General features: G+C 46.4%; 2 protein-coding genes across 3 annotated transcripts; one reads left to right on the forward strand and one right to left on the reverse strand.

Annotated features, from left to right (window-relative positions):
* Window positions 1-1,883: 1,883 nt before the first annotated feature.
* Window positions 1,884-9,563, reverse strand: ATP5F1A (ATP synthase F1 subunit alpha). Its single transcript, XM_039733349.1, has 12 exons — window positions 9,406-9,563; window positions 8,188-8,266; window positions 6,924-7,093; window positions 5,961-6,134; window positions 5,715-5,881; window positions 5,438-5,586; window positions 4,366-4,517; window positions 4,012-4,236; window positions 3,800-3,907; window positions 3,124-3,268; window positions 2,778-2,928; window positions 1,884-2,110 (listed from the first exon to the last, which is right to left on the reverse strand). The coding sequence occupies exons 1-12, from the start codon at window positions 9,463-9,465 to the stop codon at window positions 2,029-2,031; spliced, it is 1,662 nt and encodes a 553-aa protein (XP_039589283.1). The 5' UTR covers window positions 9,466-9,563; the 3' UTR covers window positions 1,884-2,028.
* Window positions 9,564-14,083: 4,520 nt separating this feature from the next.
* HAUS1 (HAUS augmin like complex subunit 1) lies at window positions 14,084-23,462 on the forward strand. 2 transcript variants are annotated; one of them, XM_039733383.1, is made up of 9 exons: window positions 14,084-14,191; window positions 15,252-15,426; window positions 16,423-16,549; window positions 17,923-18,057; window positions 19,026-19,149; window positions 19,723-19,788; window positions 21,005-21,076; window positions 22,214-22,261; window positions 23,210-23,462. In XM_039733383.1, the coding sequence occupies exons 1-9, from the start codon at window positions 14,138-14,140 to the stop codon at window positions 23,267-23,269; spliced, it is 861 nt and encodes a 286-aa protein (XP_039589317.1). In that variant the 5' UTR covers window positions 14,084-14,137; the 3' UTR covers window positions 23,270-23,462. The 2 variants fall into 2 exon arrangements, with proteins under 2 accessions (XP_039589317.1, XP_039589318.1); XM_039733384.1 differs by lacking the exon at window positions 17,923-18,057.
* The last annotated feature ends 2,716 nt before the right edge of the window (window positions 23,463-26,178 follow it).

Raw genomic sequence — 26,178 nt, forward strand, 5'->3', positions numbered from 1 at the left:
AGAGCTGGAGAGGGACTTTGGACATGGGCATGAAGTAACAGAGCAAGGGAGAATTGTCTTCCCACTGAGAGAGGATAGGGATAGACGGGATGCTGGGAAGAGACTCTTTCCAGAAAGGATGGTGAGGCCAGGTTTCCCAGAGCAGCTGTGGCTCCCCACCCCCGGCAGTGTCCCAGGTCAGGCTGGATGGGGATGAGGTGCCCTGCCCACAGCAGCAGGTGGACATGGATGATCTTTAAGGCCCCTTTCAAACCAAACCACTGTGATCCTGTGATCCACTCACTACTTCCCAGCTTCCCAGCCCAACCCTTAGCCAGGGCAGCCCATGGCACCACTCAGGAACATTTATCTTATGTTAGCAGAAAAAAATACATCTGTTTTGGACTAAGATACTTTTGAACTCAGGACTTTCCAACTACTGCAGCGCGTGAGTGAAACATGGCACAGGAACATCAAGTAGTAACCAGGGTTTAGTCACTAGGCAGAAAAAGAGTCACAAGCTGTAAAAGCTGTCCTGGAAGGAACGTGATGTTGGGCAGATCTGAGTGGAAACGTTCCACAGCAGTATGCCCTCACACCTGAGAAGCCCCCCAGCCACCTCTTCTGGGGCTATGGGGTAAAAGAAACGAGATGGTGAAAGACCACGGGATCCTCCTCCTGGAGCACAGCACTGTTCCCAGAAACTGTTATCTGCCATCTCTGGTTTTCAAGTGTGCGTTCATTTTTGCCCAGTACTGCAGAGCCCACTCTCTCAAAGCACTCAGGCCCTGAACAAGAGCAGCTTGTTAGCCTGAACCACACGAGAATGCTCCCAGCTGACAGTAACTCGACAGGTTTGGAGTGGGAGGCAGGACACTGCTGCAGAGGAAGTTAACTGGGGACAGCACACACACCAAGAGCAGTCCTGCCCAGCCTGAACCCCCCTGCCCTGGGCTGATCCCAGCGTGGGCAGCAGGGCAGGGGGGATCCTGCCCCTGTGCCCTGGGCTCAGGTGAGACCCCACCTGCAGAGCTGCCCCAGCCCTGGCTCCAGCAGCACAAGGACATGGAGCTGCTGGAGTGAATCCAGGGGTGGCAGCAAGGTGATCAGAGGGATGGAGGAGCTCTGCTGAGGGAACTAGGACTGTTCAGCCTGCAGAAAAGGCAGCTTTGGGGTGACCTAGGTGCAGCCTTCCAGTACCTGATGGGAGCTGACAAGAAAGATGGAGAGAGATGATTTACATGGGCCTGGAGTGACAAGGAGCAATGGCTTAAGTGGCCATTGAAGAAGCCAAGGTTAGATTGAAAATAAATTCTTGGCTGTGAAGCTGGTGAGGCCCTGGCACAGGGTGGTCAGAGCAGCTGTGGCTGCCCCATCCCTGGAAGTGTTCACAGCCAGGTTGGACAGGGCATGGAGTGACCTGGGAGAGTGGAAGGTGTCACTGCCCATGGCAGAAGGGTAGAGCAAGACAATCTCCAAGGTCTTCTCCAAAACCATTTTGGGATTTTCAGATTTAAATCTTTAGCTATTACTGCTGTGACAGCTACACCTGCAGTAGTCCTGAGCCACGAAGAGCAGTATTCCAAAGGCCAGGCACCAGGATGGGTCAGACAGCAATAGCAAGAAAAGCTCTGTCAGTGCAGAGATTCCCGAGAAGTCCAGTGGACTATCCCTGTGACCCCCAGCTGCACTGCCCTTCTGCAGGATAAGCTGCCTGGCACAAAAGATGAACACTGAGAAGGTGCCTCAGCTCTGTGGAGTTTTCCGACTCGACCATTAAGGACACCCCTGATTTCCAGAGTTCCTCTAGCAGGGCTGTGTACAGGGGAGTTCAGATCTGTGGTTCTACAGGCGCAAGAGTGAGCCAGAAGTACAGACAAAAAGCAACCACTCAGAACACAGTATTTTTACATTCAGAACAGAGCCTTTTTACATGGGAACCTTTATTCTCACCGAGATCTGTACATTCAAGTCGCACATGCTTTTGTCTTTGACGGAGCTGGAACACTGGATCACAACAGCCTGGTCTGTTAGAACAGTTTTAAGAGTTTATGCCTCAAAAGTAGACAGGAATTTTGTGACTATTTCCTTCAACTTTGCTTCTGTCTGGTCAGAGATCTTCCCTTCGGTCCTGTGGGAAGAGTTCAGTTAAATTGTGATACAGTAAATCAAAACAGGGTCAACACCAAGACAAACATGGAAGCTTTACAACAAACCTCCCCATTTCTATCAAATTCAGTAGAAAAATGAACACATTTGTTTGGTGCATGAAGCCATCCCACTGACAAATATCCCTTCTCCTGAAAGAGCCAGTCCTGTTTAAGAACTGAAGTTTGTTCACAAATTCTTTCAGAACAGCCATAAGTATTCCAACAAGGCGCAACCTACAGAGCTGGTCCCCAGAGACAGAAAGCATATGATTTTCTTCGTGACAAAAAAAGCCAGGACCAGTTTCCAGGACAGGACTGTGGAAATACTCAATCCTCAACAGTCCACTCAGCAGCACTTAACCCACAACACTCCAACAGCTCAAAGATGTCCACAATATGGGAACTGAATCAATCAAGGAACAGGTTAGAAGGGACACATTGCAAGAAGTTTACTTTAAGCATCAGCTGCTTTTCCTAACAGCTGAAGCTGAGGATGGTAGATGGTAGGAAGGCTGATTTAACCCCCAGCTTTGATACAGCCAGCTGAACGCCTGATGTTCTGGGATACACTAAAATAACAGTTCAGTGACCATTACCTGCACTCCAGACATCAATACCCTTGGGATAAAGCTAAGTAAACCACCATACCTGATTGTGGAGAGGAGGTCCTGGTGCTGGCTCAGTACATGAGCTAGGAAAGCACTCTCAAACTTCGTGATCTTGCTGGGCTCCAGCTTGTCCAAGTGACCTCTTACACCAGCATAGATGACTGCCACCTGCTCCTCAATAGCCATGGGAACTGCAGGAAAAGACAGCACTCACACCACCAGAACTCTTCCACCAGGACACAACAGAGTCCTTGGAAGACCAAGCGCACATGGACAGCTCATTTCAAGCAAAGCTACATTTACCACGTGCACAACAGAACAGACACAAATGCTAACCGAGCCCAAGCTCGTTAGCACAAGGCACTAATGGCACCCAGGGCACTCACCGTACTGGCCCTGCTTGAGCAGCTCTGTCAGGCGCACGCCGCGGTTCAGCAGCTGCTGCGTGGCAGCGTCCAGGTCAGAGCCGAACTGGGCGAAGGCAGCGACCTCGCGGTACTGAGCCAGCTCCAGCTTCATGGTCCCGGCCACCTGCAGGGTACAGTCACAGCCACTGACATCACCTCTAAGTGTGGCCAGCAGCTTCAAGGTTATCTGGCAGCTGACACTTGTCAGCTCTGCCTTGCACCCCATGCAAGACAATCTAAAAACTGACAGATGATTACAAACAATACAAAAATCCCACACTTCACCATAAGCATGCTATTTCTCCGCTGAAACAGCAACTGTTGATATTAAATCTATGTCTAGACTAAAAGACTGCTGTTAAGAGAGCATTCACTATTTCTAAGTGATAAGTACCCAGTTCAACACTTAATCCTACACCTTTATGTAGACATTACTTCCCCTTCTCCCATGCCTTTCTAAAACGGCACACAATGAAAGCATTAAAGAGTTACCTAAAGTCTGTTCTTTTATGATTTTGTAACATTTTAAAATATTCTGGATTTCTAAGCTAAAAAGCTCTAGATTTCTAAGAAATCCAGAGCTTTACTCCCTCTCTGTTCACACCTACACACCACTCATCTCTAGCATGAGGAGGAGCAGCAATTTCCCAATTACCTGCTTCATAGCCCTGGTCTGAGCAGCAGAACCCACACGGGACACAGAAAGACCAACGTTGATGGCTGGACGGATACCTTTGTAGAACAACTCAGTTTCCAAGAAAATCTGCGGGATAGAATTGTGTCATTATCTTGTTCAGAAGCCTGGCGGCCTCCTCAGAGACCAGCCACTAAGCTCCACGGAGATGCTGGGCTGTGAGGAAGCCCTACCTGTCCATCGGTGATGGAGATGACATTGGTTGGAATGTAAGCAGACACGTCCCCAGCCTGAGTCTCGATGACCGGCAAGGCGGTCAGAGAGCCGCCCCCGAAGGAGTCGTTCATTTTGGCTGCCCTCTCCAGCAGCCGGGAGTGCAGGTAGAACACATCACCCGGGTAGGCCTCACGGCCGGGGGGGCGGCGCAGCAGCAGAGACATCTGACGGTAGGCAACGGCCTGTGGGGAGCAAAGACAGCTTCAGAGCTCTGCACCCCACCTAACACCTTACATTTCTAAACCTGAGGTGTTCTTACAGCTACAAACATCAATACCACACCACAAGGCCTAAAACCAAAGTCTCCTCACCTGTTTGGACAAGTCATCATAGATGATCAGTGCGTGCTTCCCGTTGTCTCTGAAGTACTCCCCCATGGAGCAGCCTGAATAGGGAGCCAGATACTGCAGGGGTGCAGCATCGGATGCTGTGGCAGACACCACAATAGTGTACTTCATGGCATCTGGAAAGGATTGGAGACACCTCTGAGTGCGTTATGTCATTATGCCCACAATCAGCAAACACAACAAGCATGTGATGGACCAGAGCTGAAGCACATCCAGGCAGTGTCACTATGCTGCTACAGGAAAGCCCAGCACACCAGCTGAACACACCTGCTAGCAAAACTGACTCGGGAAGTCTCCAGGGCAGCTTTGCAGCAGCTAACATCTAACACTTATTAACTTCTTTCCCATTTAAAACAAAGCTTAAGATGAAGACAAGTTATTCTTCTAAAAAAAATACTCGCACTGAAAAGCCATGGTTTCCTGGCTACTGTAAGACAGCACAATCCTCTGTGACAGTCTTAATAAATTATTGTCCTTACACGTGGGTTCTTCCATGACAGCTGCCAGGACCACCAGGCATGGGATCAAAGTGCCTGATCTCCTGCACGCTCTGATAAATGTGGAGCCTTGGTCACAGAAATCACTGACTCTGACGAGATGCTATTATTTAATGCCTTGTGTTTGGGCAGTTAAAGCTCTTCACATTTCCAGATGCCATTCACACTGACTGGCACATGGAACACATGGGACAAATGCCAAGTCAATGACAACTTGAAGGCCACAGTTTGTCACCAGGCCTGCCTGAGTGCCAACACGAAGCTTTCAACTCTGCTGAAAAAAAACCTAAAACCACAGGGTGACTTTTCCAGAAGCAAGTCAGCAGTTTGGGAGCCTCAAAATAGTCCTCCTAATTGTGATACAGCAAAAATAAGGGTTTTTCCCCCCAGACAAGTATAGATTTTTTGTTCATAAAATTAAGTAATTCACTCATGTAACAGGAATTCTGTCTACACTTGCAGCCAGGAGAGGTCACAGCATTACAATGAGAACAGGAGGTCATTAGGTGCCAGACTCAACCATCTCCCAAAATCCATACCTGCATCAGTGAGCCTCTTTACCAGCTGAGCAACAGTGGATCTCTTCTGGCCAATTGCAACATAGATACAGTACAGCTTCTTCTTCTCATCCGTGCCATCGTTGAATCGTTTCTGGTTAATTATTGTGTCAATTGCAATTGATGTTTTCCTGTGTAACACAGAGGTTGGTAAGTTAAGCTGCCCAAGGTTCTCCCAGCCCTTCCCAACCCTGTGTCCAGCTTGGCTGTACCTGAGTCTCTGTTTAAGGAACATTTTAGGCTTGAGTATTTAACTTACCCAGTCTGCCTGTCACCAATGATCAGCTCACGCTGGCCACGACCAATGGGCACCAAGCTGTCCACAGCCTTAATCCCAGTCTGCATGGGCTCACGCACAGAGATCCTGGGAATGATCCCAGGGGCCTTCAAGCCAACTCTCCTACGTGTCTTAGATGCAATAGCACCCTAAAAGAGAGGAAAAAAACTGTTGAGGTCTGTGTCATACAGACACAAGCAGAGGAACTTAGCACCCAGCTACACTTACCTTCCCATCAATGGGATTGCCCAGGGCATCCACAACACGGCCCAGCAGCTCCTCTCCCACTGGAACATCCACAATGGCACCAGTCCGCTTCACAACATCCCCCTCCTTGATCAGTCTGTCGTTACCAAACACGACAACACCAACGTTGTCAGGCTCCAAATTCAAGGACATACCCTGCGACAGAGATCACATCACCCTGAGAAAATCCATTCTGACACGCAGAAAATCTTTCATACTGAATGATTATTACACTGTGTACAAAATCTTACATGATCTACCTCAACCTGGCACTAGTCAAGGTTCTGCTTTTATGTACAAGTGTCGATTTCCTTCCACACTGGCTAGAGAATCTGCCTAAGTTTTCAACTTACCAGGTATTATACCCCAGCAGCTTAGCACTCAAGTCAATTGTTTCTCTAAAAAGAGCAGAGTTATGGTAAGCAAGGTTCAAGTACAACATTACTCCTTTGCCTAGAAGCTGAACGACAGAAAGGAGTGGCTTCTTCTCTGCTCAAAGTGAAACGGGCATTAAAAATGCTCAAAGAGGTGTTTCAGTACTCCTGAAACAGGTTTAACTCTAACCCGTTGACACGACTACAAAAAGCCTGCCAGCTGCATAATGCATTGAAGCAGAGAGGTCATTATTAAACCCCAACCAGAAAAGACACCCTGAAACTGAAGAAAAAATCCAGTGCCAGGTTAGTCCTTTACTTTCTAAATGAACACAAAGACAGCTCAAATGTTCAAATGCTGGATGAGAATCAAATGCTGATATTCAAAGCAGTGTTACAAATTAAAAAAAAATAAAATTACCAGTTACTAAGTATTGAAATTGCAATGCAAGTTGAAGCTAATACAATGTTCATAGTGGTACCTCCAAGCATGGTCTAAGGTTCTTCTTAAGAAACTGTCTTTTTAATATCCCTGTGCTAAAGAGAGACGCTGTGCTGAGTGGCAGCTTACCTTCAGCCCAGAAGAGAACTCCACCATCTCTTCAGCCTGGACATTTCTCAGGCCGTACACGCGGGCAATCCCGTCACCGATGGAGAGCACGCGGCCAGTCTCCTCCAGCTCAGCCGAGGTGTCGGCTCCCAGGATGCGCTCCTCCAGAATAGAGGACACCTCGGCAGTACCTGCACAGGTGTTTAAATCAGATCAGCATCTTAAGGTACAATAAGCAGTAAGTTTGCCTCTAATTCACAAGGTGCCCTTCTCAGCGGTGCTCCAAACTCTAGCTAGCAACACTTTTACTTAGGCTAAGATAAATACCAGCCTCTGTATTCCAGGCTAATAAAAGCAGCTCCAATTCATCACCACCAGCCAGCTTCAACCAAAACAGTCCTGGCCGTGCAGTTATCCACTTTCCTGATTATGTCCTACGCTCTCCCTAGAAAGCAATTAGATTAATTACTCAGCCCAAGCCCAGGCAGAACAGGCCTGGCTGCAGAGCAGTTACTTAGCCTTGGACTCATCAGTACACCCTGCCAAATGATTTGTGATCCAAGACCCACACATATATAAATAAGTTTTATTATGTTTCAGGAGCAAGTTGTTTGATATAAGACATAAAAATATATCAAGACCCACACATACATAAATAAGTTTCATTATGTTTCAGAGCAAGTTGTTTGATATAAGACATAAAAATATATTCTCCATACTTCAATTTGCCTTCCAACTATACATTATCTCCTCAGCTAAGAAACAGTAAACAACACTGTGGAACTTATTTACTAGTAATGTCCTTAATCACCTTAAACCACTTAAAAAAATTTGCATGAAACACTGCCAAACACACTGCCACACAGTGCAGCTGTCTTCTCCAAACACCAGACTGCTGGCAGCAAAATTAAGTTGTGCTCAAGGACACAAGGTCAAATCCAGGCAGGCCTGGGGAAGTCATCCACTCCTTCATTCTGTTACAGGCAACTCCAGTCTGGGGCTATGTTTTTTCAAATAATTTTCAAACAATGCTGCAGGGTGACAGGAATCCTAGTGAAGCAGGTACTCTATGTAAGCCAGGTGACACACGGCCACTCCCTGCTCTGGGGCATTGTCAAGGTATTGAAGTGCAGTTTGCTGCATGTGACCTGGTAACAGTTCACCTAAATATGCTCAGAACATAAATGTCCTGAAGTGCATTCAACCAACACTCACCACAATCAAATTCCTTTTTGTCTGACAGAACAAATTCTCAAACCACACTCAAGACCTTCCTCAGACTCACCAGTTTTCTGAAAGCATGCTTTGGAGGCATGGAGGTTTCTTGTAGCAACAAACGCTGCAGCGAGGGTGTTTCTGGAAACCTAAAATAAAGCTTTTGTTTCAGTAACAGTAACATTTCTTTAATCATGCAAAAAAAATGTTGAGAGGTTAACACATCTTTGATCTTGACCTGTTTATGCACATCTCAGCTTTGAGCTAAGCTCCACAGCACCACAAGCACAGCTATAGAACCAAGTTCAGCACAACTACGAAAGGACAAGTAATGAAGGAGATTGCTCCAAATTCCTCGCTGCATTTTTCTGCAGTGCGCTGATGTCACCATCAATCGCTGCAGCAGCTCCCAAAGAGAAACCTCCTCACATTTGCCTTTTCTGTGCTGAACATGAGAACCTTGGGGCATAAAGAAATCACTGCACCATTTAGGGCTCTGCAGAGAGAGAAGACTGAGTCTTCCAGCACAAATCTAACTGCAGTGATTTTGGTATTGTTATAACACATAGGAAAAAAAACCACAAAGCATTATAACAAAAAATACCTCAGAATCACAATTACTTTGGAAAAGAGCTCTGAGGTCACTGAATCCAACCTATGACCAAAGACCACCCTGCCAACTAGAACATGGCACTAAGTGCATTATATCCTTAAACACCTCTGAGCCTGGCAACTCCACCACCCTCCTGGGCAGCCCCTTGCAATGTCTAATCACCCTTCCTATGAAGAAACATTTCTGAGGGCCAAGTTTGAACAATAAAGAAGAAAAAAATTTCTGTGATAATTAATGCATTATAAAATCACACTTCTGCACTTTAAGCAAGGTGCACAACACAGTGCAGCACCATGCAGCAACGGTGATGCCATTTAATATCCTGCAGCCCGAGCAGGCCTCTCCCCCGTCCATATTCACTGGAAACACTGGCAGAAGTGGCTCCTCACGCCTCTTCCCACTCTCCGTTTTCCTCACAAACACGGGATAAACCCCTCACCCCCCCCCGACACCCACAACCTTGACCTTGCCCTGGCAGGTTTAAGCCACTACGCCGAGCCCGGACAAGGACACCCCGTTCCTCAGCGGGGTCTGTCCCACAGCGCTGACAGCACTCCCCGCGTTTCCCTCCCCACACTCCCATGTCACCCCCTCAATGTCACCGCGGCCCCCAAGATGGCGGCGGCGCCGCATCCCCCCCGGCCCCGCCGACTCCGGGGCGGGCATGGCGCTCACCAGGCCGGCCTGCCGCGGCAGGGAGCGGGCGAGGGCGGCGGCCACGCGGGCGGAGAGCATCGCGGCGGCGGCGGGTCCCGGCGGGAGGCTGAGGCTGGCGGACGCTGAGGACGGCCGGCCGCGCGCTCTGCACACAAAATGGCGGCGGCGCCTCACGCCCCTTTTGGCGCCGAGGCCGCGCCCAGGGGGCGGGGAGCGCGAGGGAACTGCTTCCCGTGCCCCTGATTTGGGTATGTGCGCGTGTGTGTCTACCTGTCTGTCCGTCTACACACGAACACGTAGAATATGTAATGAAAATTATACACGTAATTAAAAATAAAAATTAAAAAAAAAAAACTAAGTGAGGCTTTTAGGAAAAAGGCCGCTGCGGGAGGTGTCCTTGAAATGGCCCTGAGCGGGCGGAAGGGGCGGGGAGTGAGGGACGGCCGGAGATGGGACAGGGGCGGGAATGGGGACAAGGGCAGGGACACGGGAAGGAATAGGGACAGGGCAGGAACACGGGAAGGAATAGGGACAGGAACTGAGGCAGGGACAGGGACAAGGCCGGGGACGCGGGTAGTGACAAGGGCAGGAGCACGGAACGGACAGTGACTAGGGCAGGAGCACGGAAAGGGACAGGGACAAGGGCACGGAAAGGGACAGGGACAAGGGCACGGAAGAGAACGGGCATAAGGACGGGGCAGAGACACAGGGACAGAAGTGTTACCCCGCGGGCTCGTTCCTCGGTGTGCAGCACCATTTCACACACCGAGGCGGGGTATTTCTGTCTTTTTTGTCTATTTAGCACAAAGCAGGTAGCTGGGTGTCTAGTTATCCATCATCAAAACGTTACTCTGTTTATACACTTCAGCAACCAAAGGTGTCAGCATTCATTGCTTACAAGTTACATAACTTCTCTGTTAGTTAGTACAATTCTATTAACTACCACTTCAATTAATTACCACTCAGACCCTTCTTTGCTAGTTAAATCTCGCTTTTCATTTTAGTTAGTCTCTTTGCAGTTGGTGGTCAATGAGATGCTGGCCACAATCTCCCACTGCCAGAATTACTCTGCTCCCAGGTACTGACTCCTCAGTCCTGCTGACTTCAGTCCTCATGGCTCTCATCCAAACAGCCATTCCTCCTGGAATAATCTTGATTTCTTTAAAAAAGCCAAGCACGCAATGCTCACAACATGCAGCTGCTTAATCGTAGCTGTCCTGCTACAGCTACTGATTAAATCTTGAGGGGTGCAAATCTGGTGGGGCTCAGTATCACGGGTAGGAAAAGGGATGGGGCAGTGACAATGCTGTCTGCAAAAATTTGATTCCTTCCCTGTTGTGCAATAGGCCAATAATCAGGCACACGAGAGAGACATTGATTATTTATTGCAGGGTTGTGCAAGACTGGGTGCTCAGTGGCATTCCAGAACAATCAAAACGCTTCACAATTTATAGATCGTAGCATACAAAGGAACTAGCATTCACTGGCTACATGTTACATAGTTCTTTTATTAATTAGTATGGGTTAATGATTCTACTGTTTCTCATGCCCAGTCTTTCTCTTCTTTTGGCTCGGTGGATTTCTTGGGTCAGTTGTCGCAGATTCCCCCACCAGAATTACTGTTTACCCAGTCAGAACTGATTTCAGCACAGATGCTGGGTTCACTTTATTATTGGGAGTTCAGGCAGATGTCCTTGTGGCCTGTAGACTCTGCATTCTCTGTGCCCACTATCAGTGGTACATCCTTCCTCCCCAAGATTTGTTAACCTCCCCCTAGGTCTGAGATCATTGCAGCATATCAAGCTCGACAAGGCAATTCCACCAACAAGTAATTTGTTTTCTCTAACAGATGGACATTTCTCAGAGCGTGCTTGTTAGCTGCTGTTTCATGGATTAAATCGGGTTGCCCTGAGTACAGAAGCCCAGAAGATAAGAGGTTGTGTGCCCCAAACACCAATAGCTGGATAACTGCAGAGCCAACCACGGATTGTTGATAACAGGAATCAAGGTTTGTTGGTAAAAACACAGCTGTGAGGAAGAACAGGATGTGGCTGGAGAAAGAGCCATTCAGAGACAGGGCAGCATTTTTCTGGAACATCCTTGTTCTGGTTCCTAGAGACATACACAGCACAGCAATGAAGCCAAGAATCAGTCTAGGACTGTACAGGGAATCAAGACCACCAGAGACCCTTGAAGCTATCCAACTAATCTTCAGAAAAGTCTAGAAGAATGAATTGCAGCTGATAAATTTGCATGGGAAGTAGGAAAGTAACCTTCAGGGCAGGGAAAGTCATTGATAAAAGGTGCCCCCACCAAGACCTTACATGCAGGCATCCCAGGACCCTAGGCACTCCACCAGCTGGATCAACACTGGAGCGAAGCCTCGTGATCTCTTTCTTCCTCTCTCCTCCTCTTTAATCCTGCTTTCTTCCCTTTCACCCTACCTCTTTTTCCAAAACCTACTGTCCTGGGCTTACATGAGGAGGTCAGAGACTAACATTAAAATTTCCATGCCAAGTGTGTAATTTAACTTGGAAAACTTTTGTGAACACTCTGAATTTTGTCGTTCCTTTTGACTACGAGCACCTTTGAATCTTGGATACTCCATTGGACACCACACCAAGCCCCAGAACACTTCCAAGGTTGGGGCATCCACAGCTGCTCTGGGCACCCTGGGCCAGGGCCTGCCCACCCTCCCAACTATGAGCACCTTTGAATCTTGGATGCTCCATTGGACACCACACCAAGCCCCATGTAAACTGGGCCAGAACACTTCCAAGGTTGGGGCAGCCACAGCTGCTCTGGGCACCCTGGGCCAGGGCCTGCCCACCCTCCCAGCCACCAATTGCTGCCCAACATCCCAAAATGTGTGCCTGCCCTGTGGCAGTGCAGCCATGGCCTGTGTGCTGTCCCTGCAGGCCTTGTCCCCAGTGCCTGGGCAGCTCTCCTGGAGCCCCTGCAGGCCCTGGCAGGGGCTCTCAGGTGTCCCTGCAGCCTTCTCTTGTGCAGGGGAGCAGCCCCAGCTGTGCCAGGCTGGCTCCAGAGCAGAGGGGCTCCAGCCCTGGCAGCATCTCCGTGCCTGCTCTGCACTGGCTGCAGCAGCTCCACGTCCTTGTGCTGCTGGAGCCAGGGCTGGGGCAGCTCTGCAGGTGGGGTCTCACCTGAGCCCAGGGGCAGAATTCAACACCCCCACCCCTCAGTCTGCAGCTGGGGAGGATTTTATGTCTCATATGTGAGACACGATTTGGTCTGCAGTGAGAAAGTGCTGAAACTCAGGCACAGTGTGATCGGTCCCTCTGGTAATCCATAGAGGTTGGTAAAGCCACAGATTGAAAAGGTGAAGTGAAAAATCCTCAGCTACTTTGTCATGTGTTGTACCAAACGTGATTCTTCATCAATTCTTCCCATGCTGATTATTTTGGAAATCACTTAAATTTCTGTAAAAGTGCCTGGGAAAAAAAAAACAAAAACAAAAAACAAAAACAACAACAAAAAAAAACCCACCAAAAACAAAAACACAACAACTACCGACAAAAAAAAAAAAATTTAAAAAAAAACCAAAACCAAACAGAAAACTAAAACCATATGGATGTTAAGAACTAACACCACCATTTTCCCCAGCCAGGGCTTCACACCCCTTTTTGTGATGACCATTTTCTGAATATCCATATATCCGATTTAAACCCCCCTGGCCCAGCCTGAGGCCGTTCCCTCTCCTCCTGTCCCTGTTCCCTGGGAGCACAGCCCGACCCCCCCGGCTGTCCCCTCCTGGCAGGAGCTGTGCAGAGCCACAAGGTCCTCCCTGAGCCTCCTTTGCTCCAGGCTCAGCCCCTTCCCAGCTCCCTCAGCCTCTCCTGGGGCTCCAGCCCCTTCCCAGCCCCGTTCCCTGCCCTGGACACGCTCCAGCCCCTCAGTGTCTCTCTTGTGCTGAGGGCCCAGAGCTGTCCCAGCACTGGAGGTGCCTCAGCAGGGCCAGCACAGGGACGGGCAATGCCCTGGTGTTAAAAACGAGAGCAAGTTCGTTTTTACGTACTTGAGTGCTTTCAGCATTTATTATCAGAAAAAGGAAGGCCTAAAGCAAAGGGGCCCGCGGCCCGAGCAGGAGCGTTCCCGTCGAGGATGCTGCAACGCCGGCCCTGAGGCTTCTCAGCAGGGATGTCCCAGATTCAGTGGGTCAGAAGCCCCTTTTTATCCTGTTTTTTGTTCCTTTGGATTGGTTTCCTTTTGGATTCTTCATTTGCATGAAGGTTTAAGGCGCTTGATTGGCCCATTACAGTTCTCTCCAGGTTGACTCATTTCGCCTGGGGGGGGATGCATTTTACTTAGGTGTAATACGGTACGCGGAGTACCGTATTCCCTCTAACTACGCTTTTAACCCCTTTTACAATAACCAAACTAACAGTACATGCTTAATGATCTATCAACTATTTTACAACAGTGTCTAACCTATTTTTAACACGGGGGCTGTGTCACAGCCTGGCTGGGACAGCCCAGGGGCCATTGCCCACCGGGGCACCCTGGGCTCATCTCCAGCTGCCGCCACCAGCACCCCCAGACATCTTTCTGCTTATTGGTGTCTTCCTCCTGCATCTCTTCTGTTGTTGGGGTTCGTTTGGCCTTTTTTAGCATCTTCCCTTAACTCGTTTCAGAGCGTTCAACTCTCCGGTTAACTGTTAAAACACTTTTTCGTCACAATTTCCCCCGCCGGCGCCGCCCCTCAGCCGCCCGCTCCCGTCAGGCTCCGGGAGGGATGGCGCTGGCGGGAACATCGGGCGGCGATTCCTTCCAGGAGAAGCTCACGCGGGTAACGGGGGCCGGCGGGGCTGGCTTTCTCTTTTCATCGCAGTTTTCCGCACACACACGTCGTTCGTGCTGTTTGCGCCTTGTGGTGCGGTGGTTTTCTCCATTGCTGCCTGCGTAGGTCGCTGAGGCGCGGGTACGGCGGCAGGGTGAGGGAGGAGGTGCTAGGGGGGAAAAAGACGCTTAAAGTTATACGGCTGCGTCCATTCTCCGTCAGGTTTATTAGGCAGGCTTGTGCAAGAGTTTATGTTCCTTACGTGCTGTAAAGCTTCCATGTTCTTCAGCTGTTACTGGGCATAATCTAACCTTTCTAATCTAATTAGGTTGGATATTAGGGAAAATTTCTTTGGTCCAAGAGTTGTCCAGGCCTGGCACAGCTGCCCAGGGCAGTGGTGGAGTTCCCATCCCTGGAGGGCTTTAAAAGCCATATGGATGTGGCACTTGGGGACGTGGGTCAGTGTTGGGCTGGGCAGTGCTGGGGGAATGCTTGGATTTGATGATCCTGGAGGGCTTTTCCAGCCCAAACAATTATATGATTCCACAATCACAGCCCTACCTGAGAGCATTGTGTTGATCTCTTATTTCTGACCTTGTTTCCGATGGTACGGCTGCTTTTCAGGCACATTGTGGGGACTCTCTCTCGCTCTCCTGCAGAGAGAGTTCCCAGGCATGGCTCGGGAACTTTTATCCTGCACGTTTTAAACACAGTGTTCACCATTTTTCCAAACACTCATTTAACATCTCTTGGGTCGTTACTGTGTCTGTAGCCAACAGGCCGCATGAAAAAGGTGAAATTTTATCACATGGAGGTTATTACATACAGGTGTCCAAAGATATGAGTGAGAAAAAAAAAAGGATATAATATAGTCTTTTAGACCACAGAGGCTGTTTAAAAAAGAGGGAAAGGAATTTTTCTCCCCTTTTCCCACACATGCCTCCTGCACTGATGTAGGAGTTGCTCTTCAGGAGTGCAGAGTTTGCAGTGGTTTACATTCTTCACATCTATCAGCTATTTTCTGTCATTTCACATGATTGCTTGTTCTTTTGTCTCCCTTCTCTGGCAGGTTACTTCATGGCTAAGGAAATTATTTAACGATGCGCCTATTCCACAATATGAGGTGAATGAAAGGACAGTGGATATTTTGCATGAAATTGTGGAGTGCAATGAAGAGAGTGATAAGGATGCTATGTTGGTGATAGAGGACATGAAGGACAGGACAAGCAAGTATGAAGCAGAAGGTGAGTTTGAAGCTCCATTTCTCAGTTCCACCTGAGTCAGGCTGTTCTGAGCGATCTTGAAGATTGTATTTGTTGAAAACTTTGGAATATATATAAATATATGTAATTGAAATAGACTCAGCTTTTTTTTTTATTAATTTTTTACTACAATTTACAGTGACATAAGATTGTTCAAGGAAAATTTGTTAAGCCATCTTGAGCAGGCCATAAATGTGGACAAGGAGGTTAATTGCTAAAACCTCCTAGTCTACTGGGCTGGATAGCACAGCATGGAAATATTGCCTGGATAGAGAGGGAAGTGTCCCTGCAGCTATTCAAGAGTTTGAGCTGGTGCTAAGGCACTGTTAAGAAAAGCCCTGGAGGAGCCTGAAACAACTTTGAGATGATTAAGTTGTGCTGAAGCTGCCTAGAGTGACTATTTTTTAATTTGTTTGTTGTTTTTTTTTTGAGTTAGTGGTTCAGGAGACCATAGTATGTTTTTAACACACGTGATAAAGGACTGTCACTTAACAGGCTTTTCTCAGGAAGGAATTTCACTTTTCTGTGCAACCACTGGCATAGTACGCATGGAGATATTTTCGTAAGAAAACGTGTTTGGTTTTTGTTCCTTCAAGTGCCTTGCCAAACAAAAAATTATGGAGACAGGCTTCCCGAGCCTGCCATGAACAAGGCTCAGGCTGAGCTTTGTGAGGAGGTGACCTGCATGTGCTCATTGCTGTAGCATGAGGGTGAGCTCTTGTTTGTCTGATGTCAGAGAGACTGGCCAGGGAGGGAGTGGAGCAGTGCTTTCTCCCTTTATACACCGAATTTGTTTGACAAATGGAGATGTGGCAGCGGGTTTGGCACGTTTAAGCCTTTTTTAAAAGCGTCTTTCTTCCCCCAGCAACAGGCAGGTAGCCAAGTTCCCACTGTGGGATTGGGTTCTAGCTTTGAAGAGCTCAAAAAAGAGCAGTAACATTAAAAAAATCACTTCTTTGGGTTGTATATATTTTCCAGCTGAGTACTGGCACGATATTCTTCGAGAAACCCTGGGTTTTTTTGAAAACAGTCTGTTTGGAGAGGTCACCAGCGACCTGGTACGAAGTGCAATGGGCCTCGAAGTGGAGAACACGTCTCTTACCAGGTATTTCTTCACACTCTGCATTTGTGGTGAGGATCTATGCTGCTTTCCTCTGTTTTTTCACTTCAGCAGCTTCAAAGCTGGCGCTAGGAATCTTATTTGTCAGGGTTATTTTTCACCCCTTTGGAGTGCGTGGGAGCTGAGCACAAAGTGCTAGCTCTAGGTTATCCCAGAACAAGGCTCTGAAGCCTGAGAAGGGCCTGGGATGGAGTTAAATCCCTCCTTTTTCTCATGCTTTTGTAGTCAGTGGCTGCAAGCCACTGCAAGCCAGTGGGACTGTTGTGCCAGGTGTCCCAGGCTACAGCAGTGCTCACACTGCTTAGGCAAAGACTGGGGAACTGTGACTGGTCTTCCAGCCTCAGCTCCTCGTCCTTGTCTGTCTCATCTGGCCTCAGTTCATTCAAGGAGATGTGGAATTCACGTTCTCTAAACAGAGAGACATAATTCTCTCTCACAGGTTTTTTTCTTGGAGAAGCACGGAGAGAAGAAGAGAAAACAATTCTTAGCTCTATTCTCTCCTCCTGTTGTTTTTGCACGTCTGGAATGTGTTGGGAAGATTGTTTACCTGAAGTGATTTGTCAGTTGGATTCTGTGGAGGATTGTTTTGATTCCTTGGCCAGTTGGGTCAAAGCTGTCTCCTGGCTGTCTCAGACAGTCACGAGTTTTTCTTTAGTATAGTATCTCTTTAACATAGTACAGTAAGATGTAATATAATATAGTTTTAATAAAGCAATTGTTCAGCCTTCTGAATCAATGGAGTCAGATGACAATTATTCCCAACATGGGGGGGCACCCTGTTTCTGTGATAAGGAGATTCCCTCTGCCATGGAGAAATGGCATCTGTTAGTCTGGTCTCCTTGGGCTGCTCTCCATGGCTTTGGCCTGTGGCACTGCAGCACTTGCAGCAAAGAAGGGGCACAGTCTGCCTTGGAATCCAATTTTTGTGTGATATTTAGGATCTTGGCTCTTATATCTCTCTTCCTGGGCTGGAGGGGGAAGAGCTTTGGGCCACTTGGGAAGAGGAAGATACTCAGATGCTGCTGGGCACATCTTGTGACCATGCATTTTCAGGTCTGGATACAGTTTCTCTCAAAGGCACTGAGGCAAGCCAGGAGTGGAGCACGTGGTGGTTTTATTCACCAGAGTGCCAGTTGTTGTTCATTTGCTCAGGTTGCTGGGCTGTTTTCCCTTCCACATGGAAATCTATGTTAGTTATGGAAACCACATCCCCTTAGCATCTTATTTAAATTTACTCCTGCCATAACATTAATAGGAAACTAAGTCATTTGTTTAAAGTGTGGAGAAAAGAACAACAACAACTCTGACTTTCAGAAAAGCTGACTTCTAAGCATTCCCACTGATTCTCTCTTTACCAGCTTCTACAGTGTCTTAAATGACATGACCTTGGAACTGTATAAAACAAAATCAAAAAACGATGAACTGGAACACAAATTGAAGATCCTCACAAAAAAACTAACTTCAGCACTGATGGTGGAAAAGCAGTTAGAGAAGTGAGTAATGGATGAGGACGAGGGAAAGATTAAAGTAATACTGGTGATTTCTGTCTTGGGCAATGTTGGTTGTGGTAACTAACAAGGATAACTGAATTTTTAGGGGTTTGACACATCTCCAATTCTAAGTATTTGGAAGTATCTATCAAAACCTGTGTGTTATGGATACTTTCAGTAGTCAAAAGAGATCTGGGAAAGCATCAAAACAATTATTTTAAAGCAAAAGCAATCTACAAGCTGTTTTCAGATACAAGTTTCCGTCTTCCTCCAGTTGCTTTTGTCTGAGGCTGAAGACAAATCTGATTTTCTTAGCACATTTAGCATGTCCTGTGTAGTCAGACTAAGGGAGGGGAAACAAAAACCATTCTCAGGTAAGAAGTTCCCTTAACCAGTGTGTAGAAGACGTAATAATCGTAATAACTCTAAAAGAAATCTGTGTCAAATCCTTTCCCTGGAGGATGTAATCTGAAGTGCTTTGCCAAGCACAGTGTGATCAACCCCAGCCTTGAGTAGGGGTTGGTCCGGATGCTCTCCACAGCTCCCTTCCAGTCTAATTATTTGTGGAGTGGGGTTTTCTTTTTTTTTGTCTTTTAAAGTGGTAATTGGGCCTGTAAAATAGGTTCCCATGCGCTTTCTGCAGGTTTGGCTCCTCTTGATATGAGGTTTAGCTCATGTAACCAGGACTCTAAGTGAGTTAGGGCGTTATGGACAAGACTATTACCCTTTGCTTTTAGGCGTATGGCTTTCTTCTTTGCCTCTGTTTTCTCTGGTCCGTGGGGTTCTGGAGGTAACAGCTGTATATGTTTCCATTGGAAAATCTCACAGGGAAATACGGGGCTTTCTCAATTTTCTTCCTTCTTGTGTTTGTTGTATTGCAGGGTTTAGCTTGAGCATAGATAAGTAACAGTATTTGTATACTGATACATGTTTGAATGTAACTGTTTTTTCTTTTTGCCTTTTTTTTTAAGGGATATTGAAAAATTGGAGGCATCTCAGAAAGCAGAACAGGCCAAAGCTGAGATTCACTCCAAGAACTTGAAGTTTCTGGAAGATAAATCTAAGGATATGAAAATAAGGATCAGGGATGCTGAGGTAGGTTGAATGAATTTTCTTACATGACACTGTAATGGGATGACACAGCAGTGTTTGGTTGAGCCCAGATTTGTAGCTACAGAGACATTCCATAAGTTTCCTAAACTCCAGTACTGGGGACTCTTGAGCTGACAGGACAACATGTGAATATAGCTCAGTTGTCCCTGCTGATCTCTCCTCAGTGCATCCTGTGATCAGTACAGCACAGTGCTGTCTCCTCATTCCCTGAGAAACTCTGGCAGGTTACTTTATGGCTAAAGTAAAGCCATGCCTGATACCTTGACAAACACGAGATGCAAAGTGTTGTACTGCTATTGACATTTTCCTGAGCAGCCTTTCTTCAGCCTTGCCATGTGCCCTTCTCCCACTGCTTTTCTGGAAAGACTTACTATTCTTACAACAAATTTTAGCAGCGCCTCATTTTGTACACCAGCTATAGCTGTGGCTCCATGTATAGCACACGTTTCTGCTGTGGACAACCTGGGTTCTTCTCTGCCTGTTTAGATACAAACAGAAGGAAATGGTGACATCTTTCTCCTTCTTGTTACATTTTGTGCTCTCTCCTGTTTGCAGAATGAGCTTGTTGCCAGGGGGTTGGACAAATCCCTGACACATGAGGCACTCATGAAATCATCTGAGGTAGGTTTTTGCATACAAGAGGGATGTTGCTACAGTGGGACAGGCCAGGCTTGCTTGTTGGGTGCTTTCAGGAATTGTAGTTTGCTTTTTGGTTGTCTGAACAAATCTTAATGGCCAAAGGAAGCACAAATAAAATCCTGTAGGTGGAGTCCTATGAAATGTGATCTTTTGTGTGGGTTTGTTTCTCCTAAAGGTGTCTACTGGAGAATTTCCACAGAATAAATTCCCTGACGCTGAAAACAGATCTGCCTCCTTTATTTCTGGTCTGTGTTATAAACAGAGTGGATATTCTGTGGGCTATATCCCATTACATGGCTACCTGTGTATTGCATTTCTTGATAGAACGACCCATGTGCTGTGTCATTGCTGCTTTGTGTGAAGTAAATATCTTCCAAACACTTAAAAAAAAAGGGGGGTAAGATCAAATGAAACCCAAATTCAGAATCGCTGTGTGCTATTTTTTTTGTTGTTGTGTCTTTAAACATAGCATTTTTCAGCTTTATTGTAAGCCTAGTGGAACCTCTTAAAGAAAAAGCACATTTCTTGAGTTAGTAACTACAGGTTTTACAGCTTTGTCCTGTGCACTCAACATATTTCCATAGTTTTTGCTGTTACTGTAGTGGGGACTCAGTCTTTCTCCTTATTACTTTTGCTATCTTTTCCTTTGTGTTTTTGAGTAGAGCAGTGAAAATAGGTTTCCTGGTTTCTCTGTTGTGCTTCTCACCCGCCAGCACTGGGTGGCACTGCTCACATTGCCCAGTGTTAAACCAGGGTACTGACCAGAACTAATTTTTGTTGGAATTTTGCATCCAAAAAGCCACAGGCAAATTTTCTGGGCTTGTCATCTTCTAGAGCACAAGCTTAAGGTACGGTATGACTCCTTGACATTTATAGAACTGCTTTGCCAAGACATCAGTGAAATGGGCAGCACAAATAACTTTATCTTTTTTATTTAACTTTGATTATTTGAAAAGAGTTCAGCTCTGTGGAAGGTACTCAGTTTGCAGCCCCAAAAAGAAGTTACTTCTACTTTATAAGGATAAGGGAGAGTCTTTTTGCTGCTGCATGTGCAAAACTTCTGTTTTCCATGTGTTTAGTAGAGAATGAAGTCTCTCAAATTCTGAAATGTTGTAGGTAACTGTGGATCTATCTCACTCATTTCCATCAATTCTACAAATAATTGTCTAGAATATGATCTGCCTTTCTCTCTCTGCAGGAGCTGGCTGCACTGCATAAAAAAATGGAGCCATTGAAGATGGAACTGGCATCCTATCTTGATTTACCTCCTGTAATTATTTATTCCACTGTTATGTTGTATTTGACATCAGGTTAACTTTAGTGGACTTCAGAATGTAAGGGATATCACAGTAATGTTGTGATGCCTTTGGTCTGTTAATGATGCAAACCAAAGACTTGATCTCTATTTATTAATCAAAGCCAAGAAATTAAGTTTCTTTGTCAGGCAAACTTTGTTCTAACAGAGTAGACAGATTTTCTGGGTAAATTAGTATTCAGGTGAATTAGCTAGAGATTGGACAAAGAAATATGGAGGAAAAGGAATCCCCTAATATAAACAACTTTTTGAGATTTACCAGCGTTTTAGCTGTAAGTGTTGTTGGGCTGTCAACATGGTGGACACAGCACGTGTTGCAGATTTTGGAGCTCTGAACGGGATCTTAAGGATCCTGAAGAAATAGCCAAACGTAGGTTTTGTCCCCTAAACTGGCTGCTCCATCATTTTCTTTGATTTCTCTTGAGGGTGCTGGGTACTCAGCTCTATGAAAATGCAAGTTTCTCTTCTCTATCATACAAAGACTGATGTCTTTCTCCTAGAGAAAAAACAAAAAACAAAACAAACAAACAAACAAACAAAACCAACAAAAAAAAAAAAAAAACACACCCACAAAAGCTATGGTTAGAAAGGTGGGACTGCTGCTAGGTCTCATCCATCTTCCTCCAAGAGGCTGCTTCTTCCTTCCTTGAAGTGGAACAGGACATTCAAATGGGATTAGGTTCTCCAGTTCCCTCCTCCAGCCTTGCTGTCAGTGGAGACAAGGGAGAGCCCCTGGTGCAGGCAGGAGGAGGGGAGGGAGGTTTATCCTTGCAAACTTACTGTGCTTTGGAAAATTCTTGCAGAAATATTGTTGAAATCAAGTCCCTTGATTGGTGGGTTTGTAAAATTGCTTGAGATGAAGGGTTTTTTTCAGACTTTAGGCCATACCAGGCTTCTGAAAAATACATGATTGCCCAGTCCAAACCAGTATTAGACATTTAAAGGCAATACCTTCTGCATGTGAAGTGCGTACACAAAACTTAATTAATTGTCCATTATTTCACCTGAGGCTCATCATTAGATTCTTGTAAAGGTGCAGGGACTCTTGTTTCTTGATGAAATGCTGATTTTTATTCCACTTTCTCTCATTAGAGCATTCTTCTGGCACAAGTGAAGGTTGAAGAAGCGAAAAGAGAACTTGTAAGAGTTTTTTTATCTTTCCAGGAGCTACATGTATTAATTAATTACAGATTTACCCACCTTAGATTGTAGTCTTAATGTTCTCATGGGGAGATTTGGTGAGGCAGAAGTTGTAGATGCTGATCAGGGGAACTGGTGGAGTGATGTCTGAGCTGCAAAGGCAGTTGGGCACAGTGATATCAGTGCATATTAGGTAGCTATATCTCCATGAATTTTGCCTATTGGAATGTTTATTCACTCACTGTAGGTCTCAGAAGCTTCCTTGCTCCTCCTGAACTCTCAGAGAGCTCCAGGCTTATTTTAGTCAACATCAGCTTTGTAAACTGCAGTGGGGACCTTCCCCTGTAAAACATGGTGCCCATTTCCTCCATGCTTGTGTAATCTACAGGTGTGGCTGTTGAGCCAAACACCATAAGGCTGTTTGGGAAGTTCATATGTAGCTTTCCTGTGTGAGCTGAGCTACGTTTGAGCCCCATAAAACATATTTTTGTTCCTTTGGGCTACTGCCTGCTTGCTGTAAAGCATGCGTGGTAAGCCTTAAACCTGTGATCAAAAATCACATCTAGGTAAGAGCATTTTTCACATTTTCAGATGAGACTGCCTGGGTTGGTATACCACTTGTTTTTGATTCAGGAGTACAAGCTCCCCTTACCAGCCTGAGGCTGTTCTGTGGTCAGAATGCTCACCTTTGGGGAGGACCAGGGAGCTGGGACGTCTCCAAAATCACATTGGGGCACAGAGTAAAGGCAGCTGAGCTTGTCCAGCCCTCTGGAGGTTTCCCTATGGCTGTGTGCCCTTTGCAGTGAGTCCCTCCAGCTCAACACCAGGGTTAATCCATCACTGCTGACAACCTCTCAGGGTTTGATCATTGCACATGTGTTTGTTTGCCAGCAGTCTGTGGAAGCTGTCTCGTGGTCCCTGATTCCTCTTGGTTTTCTCTCCCGGTAGAAAGTCCTGGATGAAGAGCTCTCAAGGGAGATTGAGGCTGTGCCTTTCGAGCTGTTGTAGCCCAGCAAACCCCAGCTCACCTGAAGGGGCCTACATGGAACGTGATTTTCCTTCTGTTGCCTACTGACTTGCACTAGCAATGCACTTCAGAATTCTTACGTGCATCTTGGCAGTTTCCTGCTGTGCTCTTCTCTCTGTTGGCCTTGTGTTTGTAAACTTCACCTATTTTTCATTAAATAGCATTCAAACTTGCTGTTGTCTTTAGGAGTTGTTTTTCCTTCTGTGATACACACCTGTAAAGCAGCTCTATGGATAGTGCAGGCAGGCATAGTTTTCAAACAAAACCAGAAAAAAACCCCCACACAGTAAGACTTTTCTAGATGTGAAAACAGTATTTTTGCAGAACCCCTGTGGGACGTGATGATTTTGAAATCAATTGTCCTTAAAATTCTACCTCAAATGTCATCTTCCCTAAGGGTTCCTTGAACCCCGTTTTTTCCATGCCACCACCAGCACCAGCCTTCCACACTTCCAGAAGTGTTTTGCACACGCCAGCTTTTAGAAACCATTTCATGCCAAAGCCAAAAATCAGAAAATCTCCTGTGTACAGGGAAAAAGCAAAATCTAGAAAGAGTGGTAGCACATGAGGACATTGAGCATTGGCCTGTTTGTTGTGGGAAGCATCTAGGCAAATAGTGGTGGTCTCAGTGAGAATCTGCTTGCAGTTGGAGTAGCAAGAGATTTTACAAAGCCACGAGAGCTGTTGTTTCACTGCAAAAGTTGATTTTGCAGTGATCTGCAGGAAGAGAGGTTCAAAATTACACTGGTGTCAATAAAACACAAGTGTGACCTCTGTCCTCTCCTTTGTTTTGCTGTGATGGGGAAGAACGGAGGGATGCCCAACGAGCCACTGCCCATGGGAAATCTCCAGCCTCTTTTCATACTGCAGGAGTTGCTGTTTAGTTCCTGGTGTTTAAATCAAGCTGTGAGGAAAGGGTGAATTGCCTTATTTTTGGGGCTATTTATCTTCACTCCTCTTTGGGTAGGAAATGAGGGCAAAAGCAAGTGGAAAACTCATTGGCTAAACTGGCTCAAGAGAAGTTACCTCAGGGGTAACTGATGTGAAATTTGGAGCAGGTAGCATAGTGCAGGGATGATTACAGATGCAGGGATGATTACAGGTGCAGCTGCTGCTTAGAAATAAAACCCACACAAAAGCCAGGGGAATGGTGTTTGAACCTGGAAAGAAGAATATAATCTGATTTTCCTGTTGTGGTAGGGGAAAGAAGTTGTAGTCTTGGCAGACATCAGAAAATGGCTGGGTAGACATCAAAGAATGATCTAGCAAGAAAGCCAGTGTAAGGCACTGGAGGTCATAGCCTTGCAATTAAGGAATCTTAATCACTGGAAGCTCTTAAAAGCAAATTAGAAATTATTTGCTCGAGTGTTTAAAATGTGAGGGAGTTTTGATCACTCTTTGGAATACAAAGATGGGATAGATGAGGGCTTGAGGGTGCTGCCGGCTCTGCTTTTTAATGAGAGCCTCAAGACTTGGCTAAGATTAGGAGAAGACTTTTTATCTCACACGTGTAACCACGACTCCAGGCTTGGGAGGATTTCCTGGGGATTGTGGCATGTCCATAGCTCCCCCTCATCATGAAGTGCTGCCCCAGTTATGAAACCTGGGGTTGTTCTCCCCTCCCCACGCCCACGGAGCAGCTGCACCTCTCCCCGGCTGCTGCTGTTTCACAGCATGTGAAGAGCCTGAATCTAGAGAGCAGCAGGGCCAGACTGTCTGGAGAGCTGCCCAAGCACAGCCACGTGTTGCTTCCTAGCACTGGAAACTCGAGGAGGGAAATAAAAAAATCCCCAGCAGCTGCATCCGAGCCGTGTGTCACAGCTGAGCCGTCCCCGGCGCACGCCGCGTAAATCAGCAGGCAGCTGTCAGGTCTGACTGCTCAGCTCCTGGTTGGAAATCAGGAAAAGTCAAATAAACGAGATTTGTGCAGCCCTTTGGGAAGGTTTCCAGCTCTTTGGTTTTGCATGGGCAGAGTGCCTTGAGGGAACCCTTCTGGTGTTTTGGGACAGACCAGCTTTTCCCACGTGGGGATGGGGTGCAGGAGGAGGAACAGCTCGCTGAAGTCATGCTGGGACAGGAGCACACCAGGCTGGCTGGGAAAACCTCTGATTCTGCCCTGGCAGCTGTTGAGAGTTTCCACAGGAGTCACAGCGGGTGGCTGCCAGCTGGACCTCGGCTGTTATGGAACAATCACCCAACTGAGAGGGACAGGAGGCTGGGGAGGCCTCCACTGCCTCACTGTCCCTGCAGGGCACATCAGCTGCTCCACTCTGAGCTCCCAGACTGAGTTTTGGAGACACCTGTGTTAGCACCTGCAAGATGAGAGCAGGTGCAGGGCCAGGCTGAGCTGCAGACATTCCATTCTCCCAACCATGTGCAAGAGATGTTTGTGTTTTATTGCTGTGTGCTCAATTCCCTCTCCTGGAAAGCGTGAGGAATTCCACCAAAAAGCAACAACAACAACAACCAAAAAACTAACAACAACAAACCAAACAAAACCAAACCAAAAAAAAAAAACCAAACAAAAATCCCAAACTAAACAAACAAACAAACAAACAAACAAAAAAACCAAAAAAAAACAAAACAAAAAAAAAAAAACAAACAAAAATCCCAAACTAAACTAAACAAACAAACAAACAAACAAACAAAAAAACCCCAAAAAACCCCCAAAAGAAAACAAAGAAAAACACCCACCAAAAACACACACAAAAAAGGTGTCATTAAAATTATGAACTAGATGTGAAAAATGGGGATCAGTCTCAAGCAAAAAATCGTACACATTTTACCACAAATTGGCATAATATTATCAGGCCACTATGTAAAATAGTAACTCCTTCAGGGAAAAAAAAAAAAAAAAACCAACAAAAACCAACCACTTGCAGACTAGCAT

Source organism: Passer montanus, unplaced genomic scaffold (assembly GCF_014805655.1).
Source record: "Passer montanus isolate IOZ18808 unplaced genomic scaffold, ASM1480565v1 scaffold86, whole genome shotgun sequence".
Lineage (NCBI taxonomy): Eukaryota > Metazoa > Chordata > Aves > Passeriformes > Passeridae > Passer > Passer montanus.

Excerpts from the sequence above, each read along its gene's own strand:
- ATP5F1A (XM_039733349.1), bottom strand. The coding sequence starts at position 9,465 with ATGCTCTCCGCCCGCGTGGCCGCCGCCCTCGCCCGCTCCCTGCCGCGG. Across the intron at positions 6,135-6,923 it reads AGTTCTCTTCTGGGCTGAAG|GGTATGTCCTTGAATTTGGA; the intron begins GTAAGCTGCCAC and ends TCTCTGTCGCAG. Across the intron at positions 3,269-3,799 it reads AGACCAGGGCTATGAAGCAG|GTGGCCGGGACCATGAAGCT; the intron begins GTAATTGGGAAA and ends TGTACCCTGCAG.
- HAUS1 (XM_039733383.1), top strand. The coding sequence starts at position 14,138 with ATGGCGCTGGCGGGAACATCGGGCGGCGATTCCTTCCAGGAGAAGCTC. Across the intron at positions 15,427-16,422 it reads AAGCAAGTATGAAGCAGAAG|CTGAGTACTGGCACGATATT; the intron begins GTGAGTTTGAAG and ends TATATTTTCCAG. Across the intron at positions 16,550-17,922 it reads GAGAACACGTCTCTTACCAG|CTTCTACAGTGTCTTAAATG; the intron begins GTATTTCTTCAC and ends TCTCTTTACCAG.